Below are 12,753 nucleotides of genomic sequence, written 5' to 3'. Positions count from 1 at the left end.
ACATGTGTAAGAATGCTTATGATAAAAGAGGTATATGTATCACACACACGTGCACAAGCGTGTGTAAGTGTTAGTGAAACCAGCAGAAAACTGGTGGACCATCTTGGGGTCAGTTTCCTGGGTATGTTATTGTAGGAATTTCAAGAATTTAACATTGTAAGAAACAGGATATGTGGAACATCTGTGAATCATTTCTTACAATTGCTTGCAAATACACAATTACCTTCAAAGACTAGTGAGAAATATAGAGAAAGTCAGTTATTTTACTTCAGATACACACTTTTTTTGTGCTATTGAACATTTGTACAACGTGAGGACAAACATGAAAGATCATGAGCAGGATTCAGCTTACAAACATGCTATTTCATGTTGCCCGTTGGGTATGCACTGGAAAGCTGCCTACAAAGAGCGCAGGTGTGAACTCTCTGAATCTGAGGTCAATCATCTCTCATTTCCTGGCAGACATCAGAGCTGGCTCTGAATGTGGAATCAGTCCCTACTGAAAGGACTTTATAGTTTGTGATCTTTTCAACGTTCATAAAATCTTAACTAGACCAATCTGCCTAACATGGATTTGTGTCCTGGATTTGCTGTTTCTAAGTGGTAGGACCTGTGTTTCACGTTCCCATGCTGCCTGGGAACAAACAAGATGTGTTTCCCAGATGGCCAAGAGGATGAAATAGTGCATTCCAATGAACTCAACAGACATGAGCAGATCTTACTTGCCAAGACTCGCAGGTTGAGAAGGATCCTCTGCTTGGAGTTTCAGTTCTGACTAAGCGAACTCCTGCATTTGCCTGAATTCTAGAGAGTACAGAATCCTCACAGAGTCACTGGGCTTACCTGAGCCCAGATTCCAACCCCAAGTCTTCACAGCTTAGCTGGCTAAAAATCAAAACAAAAAACAGCCCCATCAGGACTTTTGGTTCCCTCCCACCCTAAAGGGAGAGCTTTCACTCCAGAATGTACTGGTTGCTTTTGCTTTTCTGCAGGCTGGGGAAAGATGAGGTTGATGGGGTGGGGAAAGAAAGGGAAAATGCACCCGTGTTCAACACAGCTCTATGTTTCAATTCTGAGACAGCCACATTGATGTCATGAGGACATGTATTTATGTCAAGCCTTTGAGAGAACATGATTTTATTTTTTGGGGGGGAGAGGGGGAAGTACTCACCTTGATGCCTCCCCAGGCCTGGTGGGAGAGGAACTCCAATGGGCTGGGGGTTCCTGTCTGTACTGGGGTCCGAAGCAGGAAGTCCAGCTCTGCTGCACTGACTTCCTGGTTCTCAAAGAGAATCTGCAATGTAGAAAAATAACCCTGAGGTTCTTCAGCTGTGGTCACAGTGGGCTGGAGATCTTAGGGACTGTCATTCGATGTAATTACTGCTGCCTTTAGCTCTAGAGCTTGCCCATCAATTTTAGCTGTTTAAAGAGGATGGATTGGAAGTGTATATTCATGCAAATTTCTTCTATGTGCATCTGTTTTCAGCCAAAACACCAGTGCGACTTAAATGCACACAGAGGATGAGTATATATCTTGGTTAGCAAGTATTATATATCAATCATAAGTGCCATGGAGTATGTGCCTGCAATTTAATTGAGCAGATGACACATACAAATGACATGATTTGAGAAAAGTGTCAAAGCGATATATGAATATATGCAAAATAGAAATGCATATATAAATCAATAATGTGAACAGAGTTCTGAAGTAGAGGAGTGACTAGCAGGCAGAAGAAGGAAGGGAGAACTTCAACTAAGCTTTCTGTTTTAGGCTCTTGGGGAAGCTAAGAGACAAGGATGTTGAAGCAGGAAGGGAGAACTTTCCAGACACAGGGTGGTTGAAGGTAAGGGGCTCGGAGGGGCATGTAGAGAGGTGTGGGTATGGATGGAAAGCCTTTGGAGGTCAAGCTTACAGAGGATGCATGGCAGAGGCATGCTAGCATGAAGCCATGAACTCAGACACAGAAACATCCCAACAGCACAGATGGTAGGACCTCTGGGTTTTAGCACTTGGGAGGACCCCTTGGGCTCATATAGCCACTGACTCATACATTGAAAAAAATCATTGAAAAATCCCAGTTCTGAGCTGTGAGGAAGGTATAGACAAAGAAATGAAATGTTAAGGCTTTTTGATGTTGGGATTAAGTGACAGGTGAAGGTTTCTTCCTGACGTTGCAATGACATGGGAAGTCCTACGTTCCTGAGTTCCTAAGAATCAAAGCTCTTGAAAACTCCCCTGGTGTGCTGTGGTGACAGCAACAGAAAGTCCCGCACGATCAATGTCAATTTGACTGACTGGTAGTGGCTTCTGGAGGGACATTTTGAGGATCTCAGATTATCCAGTATCAGGAGGGAAAAAGGACAATGATCAGGGATGTCTTCTGCTCCAAGTGGGGCAATGGCCAGTAAGGGGGGGGGGTGTTTCCACGAGTCGGACAATGATGGGTCAGTGCTCGTGTTGGCCAGGTTGAGCTTGTTTGAAAAGTGGTATCAAAAGAGGTTTCTTAACATTTGCTGACTGGACAGTAAATACGACTTGCGGAAACACTGATTTGCTCTTACCTGGAAGGTGAGCTGAGCTAGGTATGTCAGCTTATCACACTCGAAGAGTCCACGTGTGGTATACTGGTACACTGAGAAGGTTACACTGTCTATTAGATTGGCCACTCGCTCTTTGACACTTTCACTGGGAGCTGCCTTCTCCACAGCCTTCTGGAAGACAATGTTGAAGGCCTGAGGAGAGAAGATACACGATTTATAGTCCTCTTCCTTCTAGTCTACACATTGAAAGCTTTCCCCAGCACTTCCTGCTAAGAGGAGAGAGAAGAAGCCACACTATTAGGAACTGGAGAGAAGGCTCAGAGGTTAGGAGCACCGGCTGCTCTTTCAGGGGACCCAGATTTGATGGTTGTTCACAACTGGCTGTAATTCCAGTCCCAGGGCATCTGACACCCCTCTGAGGGTGGGCACCAGACCTGTCATTAGCTCTTAGTTTGTCCTTCCCAAAACTCATTTTGGAATTTACCTGGAGTTCTCTTTAAGAAGGTGGAAACTTATTTTGACTATAGTATTTAGAGGTAGGGTCTTTGGGTGGTGAGGTCACCATCATGTATGACTTCCATGACTGAAACCTGGTGGCTTTATAGGGAGAAAGAGGTATGGTTGCTGCCGCTTACCAAGTGATGTCCTCCCTATGCAACTTCTGGACTCTGCCAACAAACAGACTGTCACCAGATGTAGCCCCTGGGTCTTCGATCAAGAACCATGAGCCAAAATATACATCTCATCTTTATCACTTACCCAGTCTGTAGTACTATGTTATTAGCAACACAAAATGGTTTAACGAATGTGCATATTATGTACTGATTAGTGAAATCAAAGAAAAATAAGTGTGTTGTAGCCAAAGGGCTTCAGCCAGTAAGTTTTTATTGGATAATGACCTAAATACAAAGATGAAACAGTCAATAATGGCTATTTGCGTTAGTGACGTTATTAATAGATGACAAAATTCCTGCAGCATACAGACCATGGTCTGAATAACTTTACTTTCTAGAACTGTCCCTGGCACATAGTAGATAGTGAGAATTATTTTAGCTTATGACTTTTCCTTTCAGTAAGAATCTCAGGTGCTGTATGTTTGTTTCTATTAGCTTTGTTTTTATTCGTGTAAGTCCTTGTAAGGATCTTTTAATACCACTGCTCTTTCCTGCCATGGTAGGAACACAGCCTCCTTTAAGTCCCTTCTCTGAACTACAGTGAGGGCATGGTATGAATAAAAATGACATGCCCAACACTATCATTTTAAACTTAGTGATTTTTTTATTAAAATAAATATATATGTTATCAAAATATATATCTTTTGAAAGGTAAGTTTGGGATACTGCATTTTCATTGTGATATGGCTTGAATAAGGAATGAAAGAAAATAAAAATATAATTTCACTTAATTCTTAGCTCTGGAGATCTCTATTCCTTTCTCTGTTTTCTTTTTGTGGGTCCAAGTAGTAAAATAAAAACCCTTCAGTCTTTACAACATCAAGCATTTGGACCTTAGTGGAAGCCATGTAAGGTTTGAGTCTTCGCGTTCTTTATTTAAGAATGGGAGATGATGTAGATTTCTGTCTCACAGTGCCAGGGTGTTTCTTGTTAATGAAGTCCTAGGAGCTTTCTTCACTTGCTGATGATCTCAGCAAATCCTCTGCCCAGACTTAACCCAACTCATTGTGAGGTTTACCTTCCCTTGGAAGATTTTAAATGAAATAATAGCTCATTAGAGGCTGATAATGTCCCCTAGGGCCACAGGAGCAATGTACACAGAGCAGGTACACAGAATGGGTTGGGATAGCATGGCTTCTCCATGTCATCACTGCCTATTGCCTCTAAAATTCTATCCCAGGACAGTGGTCAGTCAAGAACCTCAAGTTACTGAATTTGAGTAAGATGAATCATGATCCAGAAAAATACCCAGAGAAGGTATAATTCTGGCTCCGTTTAGCATTAGTTTACACTGAGTGTACTTTGGCTACTAGTTCCTCCCCCTACTGGGGTGTGAATGGCTCTGGGGCTGGCCTGATCACACACTCACAGCTTCCCCACAGAGGGCTTTATCATCACCTCTGAATACCCTTGAAGATGGATCCTCAACAGATGTCCCGAAACTCTTAGGGGCTAAATCAATTTTCTAACATATTAGTATTTTAGGAAATTCTTCCCACAGTGTGGAAACGATACAAACACTCAGAATAGGGCTGGCTCTTATGCTCATGTGTCTCAGGATCCTACCATGTCTTTACTCCAGGCAACAGGAAACACAAAGGAAAGGACTGTGCCCCACTCGTGCCTAAAAGATGTTACAAAAAGTTTAAGGGATGCTCAGATAATGGCCTAAAAGTCAAGAGCTTTAAGGAGCCCTGTACATAAGTTCTAGGGCCATGTACATGCTAGGATTAAGGACGAGGTTCAAGTTTCTTTATTATAATTGTAATTATTTTAAAAGGTTTATTTCTTTAAATTCTTTTATGTGTGTTTTGGATGTTTTACTTGCATGTTTATCTTCATACCATATTTGTGTCCAGTGCCTACGGAGCTCAGATGAGTCCTCTGACTTCCCTCTTTCTTCCCCTCTCTCTTTTCCCTCTCCATTATTTTCTATTTCTCAAGATTTTTCCATAGTTTACTTGATTTACACATTTAAATCTGTTTTCAAAGATCAAGCTGGTTACTGGACACATGTTTCTGGCACTCTTAACAACAATATTGGGATACAAAGTATGTTTTTTCTTTATTTCTTGTTTTTTTTTTTTTTCAGACAAGTTCTGTATACTAAACTGGTCTTGAGTTAACTCATGATCCTTGTACCTTAGTCCCACCCCTTAAGGTTGGCATTACAGGTGTGCCCTCATGCCAGATGACCTCTTCCTTTTTTGGAAGTCATGCTTCAGAGCCTCCTGCATCAAAATGCTGTCATTACAAAACAACTTACACCATATCTTTGGACACACATACACCGGTTTCACACGACTTCTTGTTTTCAGAAGGCACCACTGTGGCAGGTTGCTGGTACCTATTGTGAATTCTAACTACTCTTGAACTAAAGATGTCCTCCTGTGGTTAGCTTATGCTCACTTTTATGCTCGCTTTTTACCATCTTGTAATTCTTTCACATGTTTCTATGATATAAATCTAAGTCTATGTTTATTTTTAAAACCATGAAATACCATAAACTCATTTTATCTAAGCTGCAGGCACTCGAGGCTATAAGAAAGAGGCTGGGAAATAGTGACATGCCATCTCCAATTAAATGCGCTCCGAGAATTGGAAGCCTGGGGATTTCTCAGTCATTCATCACCAACCCTGCACCCTGACCCTGGCTTCCACATATTGATCACATTGGAAATATTTAATGGAACTGAGTGTGCTGTCTGTGTGCATTCATGGTCCAGTGTGAGGGAAATGCCTATGGCTCTCTCCTCTGTCTTTTTCTTTTTCCCTTCCTCCCTCACAGTGTGTGTGTGTGTGTGTACAATCTTTCTGCTTGTTGGCACAAACCAATGACTCTGTTCAGAACTCGCCCACCCATGACATCTTAATGCCTCTTTAATTATGGTCTTTTGATTAATGCACTAGGGGATTAGATGTACTTTTAGTGAGTCCCCAAAATTTATAGGTCTTTATTTTTTCATAAGTAAGATAAGTTTAGTCAGCACTTAAAATGTGCTAAGAACTTTAGTTTTATGGGTATTTCAGCAACCCTTAGTAGTAGCTTTGGGAATATTAGGCTAATAAGAAAAGTAATTTAATGCTGGCCTATCCTAATTGCTAGAGTTGGTCTTTCATCAATAAAAACAATATACATTTTTAGATCTTCTCCATTACATTTTAAGCTCTTTGGGGACAGAATAACTTCTTACACTTCCTCTGTTTCTTGGTATGCTCTATTATGCATCATCCAGTATTAATGGATATTTGATGTGCTTGCTGAGCAAATGAGGCTGAGAGTCACCAGAGCATCCTCTTTTGTTACAGTAAGTAAGTAATGTAAGAGGAAATCAAAGAGGTGGGGACTGTCACATAAGTCTAAAGTCAATGTAGCTTCCTTGGCTTCAGTCTTGAAGGTCTGCTAATGGAGAAGGTGGGTGAGTTCTCATGGTACTCTAGGTTAGCAGTACTATTTTGTTTTATTATGATGATGAGAATTCCAGGTGAAAGTTACCTTGAGGGAGAACTGGTACATCGGATGGATCTTGCTGAGGTCATTCAGGATGAAGTAGAGCAGAGATGCCCGGGCAGCTGCTGGCCTATAGTGCTCTCGGGCCTCGTTGATTTTCACTTCTGTTAATTTGGCTTCCTGGACCTGGAAACACGGAAAGCAGTTCAACATATCACTTGGAAGTAAGAACTAGTAGAATCTAGGAAGGAAGGAGGCACAACATGACTTTCATTCCTGTGACAATGCACGTATACACACGTGTGTGCCTGTGTGTGTTGATGATGATGGGGTTGATTCCAGAGTCATGTATGTGCCAGAAGGTATTTCACCACTGAGCTACAAACTTAGCCCTTTCCTTAATTTGAAAAGAATAGTTATATACCAAGTCACAAGGAAAAATCTCTTTCAGTGGAATATTTTGTTTCGAGAAGTTCTTATCACAGATACTAAGAGACTTAAGTATCCAGGATGTACGTTTCTGTAAGATTGTGTCTCTATGCCACTTTTCTGCCCTTTCTCCCCCTTTCCCCTTCCTACCTTCTCTGCCTTCCCCTCACCCTCGTGTGCTCCTCTTTCATTCCCCATCCTCTCTCGGTGCTCCCAACAAACCTGCATTTATATAAGTAAAAAAATATTTTCTCTTAAATATGGACTTCAACTTATTTATCCTTGGATTCGAAAAGAATATAAAACTATTAGGAACTGGGGAGAACAGCAGGAAAAAGCAATGATCATAATTCATGTTCTCAGATCAAATGACTACAAATTACAGTTGGAAATTGTGGTGGTTTGAATGAGAATAGCCCCCATGGTCTCATGCTCTAATACTTGATCCCCAGTTGGTGGAACTGTTTGGGAAGGATCAGGAGGTGTGGTCTTGCTGGAGAAGGTATGTCATTGGGTGTGGGCTTTGAGGTTTCCAAAGTCCATGCCATTCTCAGTTAGCTCTCTTCCTTGTGCTTGTGGATCAAGATCTGTGCCCTTGTCTACTGCTCTGCACCATTATTGGTTGCCTGCCACCATGGTCCCCATCATGATGGACTCTACCCTTCTGAAACTGTGGGTACCAAACTAAGTGCTTTATTCTATAACTTGCCTTGCTTGTGGTATTTTATTGTAGAAAAAGAAAAGTAACTACGACACAAATTGGTACTGGGAAGTGGGTTATTGCTGTGATAGGCCTGACCACGCTGCTTTTTGGAGGAATGTGGAAAACATTGAGACTTTAGACTAAGAAAGGGGTTAAACTGTAAGCAAGGCTTAATGGGGCATTTACATAGAAGCATGGAAGACAGCAGTGCTGGGAACATAGTCCACTATGAAGGCCCAGCTCAAGAGATTTCAGATTTTTTTTTTTTTTTTTTTTTTGCAACTGGGCTAGAGACCATTCTTGTGATGTGTTGGCAAAGAATGTGGCTTCTTTTTACCCTTGTACTGAGAATCTGCCTAAGGCTAAACTGAAGACCCAACTAATCCTGCAATTTGTAGAAAAGAAAGCGCATACATCAACAAATCAAAGAGTATGCAATTGCAAATCAAGGAGGGGACCAGGTTCCATCCCAAAGAGGCAGCAAAACTTGGCAGCATCATCCATGTGGTCCTAGTTTTAGAGTCAAGAACGATAGAGGAGTAAATGGCATTGTGGCATCTTTTTCCTGTGGTTAAGGAAAGCTGCAGAGGCCAAGTGTTTGGTAGGGAAGTCCCTGCATGGAGAGTTAAAATGGCCATAGTGTGAAGCTGAAAGTGAGTTGTACTGGGCATCTCAGGATGTTTAAGATGACAGATCTGTGGGATACATGCAAAGGACAGCTGCAGACTGAAGTGTAAGCAGCGGAAGTATGAAACATGTTGCAGTCAGCGAAGCTGGAAGGGAAGGGCCACAAAACCCTTGACATTGGACACAGAACTACAGGATTCAGATTTTTCCCCTGCTGAGTTTCAGTCCTGCTTTGGTCCAGTATTTCCTCACTTTGCCCCCCATTCCTCCTTTGGAGTATTACTATATATCCGGTGTCATTGTAACTTGGAAGTATGTAACTTGTTTTCTGACTTTACAGGGGATAACAGTTGAGAGATTGCCGTGAGTCTCAGAAGGAAAATCTCACGTTGGACTTTTCAACTGTGAATGACTCTGAGGACTTTGGAAATTAGACCAAATGCATGTTGCGTTATGATGTGGCCAGAAGCTTTGGGGGCTGGGAGGCTAGATGTGGTGGCTTGAATGAGAATGGCTTACTATAGGCTCGTATGTTGGAATTCTTAGTTCCCACTTAGTTTATCTTGTGGGAACAGGAAGTGCAGTCTTGTTGGAGGAGATGTTACACTGGGGGTGGTGTTTGGGGTTTCAAAAGCCCATGCAATTCTCAGGAAACTCTCTCCGCTCTGTGATTGTGGATTAAGGTCTAAGCTCTCAGCTGCTGCTCTAGCATCATGTCTGCCTGCTACCATGATCATCCTACCTGCCATGATTGTTGTGGGCTCTCACACTATGGAACTATGAGCCCCCTTTTATATATTGCCTGGGTCATGGTGTTTCATCCCCACAACAAAAAGTAACTAAGACAGAATTGTTACCAAAGGAAACAATTAGAAGATTTCTTCCATCTAGTACCTGAGAGGCTGAGGCAGGAAAATCACAAGATCAAGGGGAGCCTGGGCCTTAGAATTAGACCTTGTTTCAAAAACAAAGATACCCCCCCCAAAAAAAACCTACCCAAACAAACTCCACAATGGTTAGTATATCTAGAACTGAAGACAATTAAACAACCTAGAACAACTATGAAATGAGTACACTTAGAGCAGTAAATACACAAGAAAGCGTAAGACAAAGGCATTCCAAAAGAGAGGCTTCCCTGAAAAGGGATGGTTGAGAATGCCTGGAATAACGCAGTTATTGAGATGAAATAGTGAATGAGATAGTTAGTAGAATTGAAAATAGAATAAGGACACTGGAAGAAAGTTCTGAAGAATGGTTTTAAAATAAGCCCAGAAAAACACAAAGATGGAAAATTGTGAACATTTATAGAAGCAGGCAGGTAGGATGAGAAAATATAAGTAAATTTAAACCATTTTTTTAAACAAGTACAGAATAAAGAAAGTAAAGGAGAGGTAACATCTGAAGCTAATAATTTTCCAAAATCAACAAAAAATGAGAGCTTTTATTTGGAAGAAATATATCCCTCTTCAGTATGATAAATATGGATATAACTTCACCATACAAAGAAATTTTTGAACACCAACAATGACAATAGAATATTAAAAGCAATGAGAAAGTATAAAGTACCTATAAAAGAATAGTAATTAGATTGAAAGCAAACTCTTAACAGTCATATCAACCCACAAGATACATTATGAAACAATAATGAAAGACACAAGGACATGATTAAAATTAAAGTACTCTAAAAGTGTTTTGGAAGATGGGAGATATATTGCTTAATTTTATACCTCATTGAAACACATATATTAAAGTCACATTTAAAATGAAATATATTTATATATAAAGAAAAAATGTTAAAATAAAACGTAGTGAGCATTTTTCAAATCAAAGGCTAAGAGAAGAATAAAAAATATTAGTGAAGAAGGAACATTCCCACTCTAGTAAGAATTGCTATTAAACCAAGGATGTAGGAAAGAGCCTTATGCAAACACAATAGTCAGTATACTAATTTCAAAATAAAACTTAAAAAAGAAAAGAAAGATTTGGGACAGAATATCGAAATGCCTTCTAAGTTTTTATGTTTACATCCATAGACCTAGGCCGCTTTCAACCTTGGTTAGGAAAGCTTTTGTGTAGAGAAGCTATGGAGCGCTCAGTTTCTAAACAAGACACTGTATTACCTGCCCCACTCAAAGCTCAGGGAACATCACAGAAGAGAAAGCAGAAAGCCAGGGGATGGGGAGGAGCATTGCAAAATTCTGTCTTCTGGACATGACAGCTATCAAGATCATTAACTCACAGTAGCTATGGTTGCTTTCATAGGAGCTACAGAAGATCAGACCAGCCTGGTGTTGGCACAGATGGAGTAGATGACATCCAAGCTATACTTCTTACTGAGGAACTATTGGCAGCAGACGGTTGCTTGGGAGGGAGAATCATTCTTTAATGATGATATGGCCATTACTAGGTTTTCCAGGTTCCAGTGGACAAAGCCATGCTCACAAGCATACGGGCAGCTCTAACTGGACTTACTGGTTATCAAAACACAAAACATAAAAAACATGAAGTTGAAAGGGTTTTGATGTAATAGAAAGATTTGGGAAATTAGGGAGTAGATATATGCCTTAGTCATTGTTATGCTTCTGTGAAGAGACACCATGACCAAGGCAACTCTTTTATGAAAAAAAGCATTTAACTGGGGGCTTCCTTACAGTTTCAGAGGTTTAGTCAATTATCATGGTAGGGAGCATGGTGATATATAGGCAGGTACTGGAACAGTAGATGAAAGGTACTCCCCTAGGGAGGGAAGAAAGGGAGAGGGAGTAGAGAGAGGGAGAGCGAGAAGGAAAGAGAGGGAGATGGAGAGAAGGGGAGGGAGGGAAGGAGAGAGAGAGAGAAGAGAAGAGAGAGCCTGGTGTGGGTCTCTGAAACCTCAAAGCCCACCCCAGTGACATATTTCCTCCAAAACGCCACACCCCCTAATCCTTATAATCCTTTAAAATAGTACCACTCCCACTCTCTGATGACTAAGCATTCAAATATATGAGCCTATGAGGGCCATCATTATTCAAGCTACCACCATATGATCATATTTTATTGTATATATACATGGAATTCTCAAAAACAATGAAAAATTTAAATAAAATGTTTAAGAAAATGGTTTATTCTCTAATGTTAATAAGCCTTAAAGAAAGAATATTTTATTTTAGGGATATAGAAAAAGAGTTCATATGTATGGCTGATGGGAATGTAAAGTAGCATATCCAGTACTGGAGCACCTGGAGTTATTGCAGGGGTCCCGGGTTTGCTCCCTACCATCCACGTGGTAGATGACAACTATTTCTAATTCCAGTTCCAGAGGATCTGATACTGTTTTCTGGATTCTGCAGGCACTAGAAATCTACATGGTGCACAGACAGACAGACAGACAGACAAACACTCATATATAAAATAATAAATAAATACCTTTAAAAGTACTATAACCAACACGGAAAACAGTAAAACACAAAACAACAACAAAAAACATAAAAAACAGAACAGCACAATTCATCTATGATCTCTACTGGATACATATCTAAAGGATGAAATCCATGTGTCAAGAGGTAGTTTACTGCAGACAACATTCTCAGATCACAAACAGCTAAGTTATAGAAGCAACCAAGATGCTCACCGACCCATGAATAGATGAAATTATATGGTAGACATCCACAGTGTATTATTATTCAGCTAAAAGAAGGACTGTAGTTCTGATATTGGTATAAAAGCAGAAAAAAACGGAAAGAGGCTGTGTTAAGTAAAATAAGCAAGGCACAAGAAGCCCACGCACTTTGTGCTTTTACTCGTTTGGAAAATGGATGACACAGAAGCAGAGAGAAGATTGGTGATCTCTAGAAGCATGGCAAAGTAGGGGTGTAAGAGAGGGGTTAGCTAAGAGACACCCACACACAAATAGCTCTGGCATCTGATAGCCTAAAGTCTACAAGAATCTGTGATCTATTTCAAGCTCACTAGGAGATAAAAGTTTGAAGAATACACAAACAATAAAATGCTTGTGATAATGCTAATCAATAAGAAACTCTCAGAAAAATCCAACTACCATGTGTCAATGATGCTAATAAATATAAATTGGTTAAGTTCAGTAGCTGAATCCTCAAAAGAACATTAAAAAATAACATAATTTTCAGTCAGTGTCATTACAGAGTTAGTTTTCAATGCCCCCAACTGCTTATCACTGCTCTATCCCTCTAGTTAATGTTTGTTAGAATTTTCCATAAATACATTTTCACCTCTCTTCCACCCTCCTATGTCATCACTGCTCCCTCACTTGTATCAGGTAAGATTGACCCTTGGGTTCCCGAAACTACAATCACATAATGTTTTTGGTCAAG

The 12,753-nt window shown here is 40.5% G+C and overlaps 1 protein-coding gene across 1 annotated transcript in view; it reads right to left on the bottom strand.

Moving 5' to 3' along the window:
- Dnah9 (dynein axonemal heavy chain 9) overlaps positions 1 to 12,753 on the bottom strand; it is a 311,392-nt gene that overhangs the window by 46,232 nt on the left and 252,407 nt on the right. Inside the window, exons 57-59 of the mRNA XM_060363494.1 lie at positions 6,712 to 6,852; positions 2,563 to 2,733; positions 1,172 to 1,294 (exon numbers count right to left, since the gene is read on the bottom strand). Coding sequence (XP_060219477.1) covers positions 1,172 to 1,294; positions 2,563 to 2,733; positions 6,712 to 6,852 — 435 coding nt within the window. The remainder of the gene's footprint in view (positions 1 to 1,171; positions 1,295 to 2,562; positions 2,734 to 6,711; positions 6,853 to 12,753) is intronic.

This window comes from Meriones unguiculatus, chromosome 11, assembly GCF_030254825.1.
Source record: "Meriones unguiculatus strain TT.TT164.6M chromosome 11, Bangor_MerUng_6.1, whole genome shotgun sequence".
NCBI lineage: Eukaryota > Metazoa > Chordata > Mammalia > Rodentia > Muridae > Meriones > Meriones unguiculatus.
Note: the sequence above shows the minus strand (reverse complement) of the source record. Positions and strands in the feature narration are given on the sequence as shown.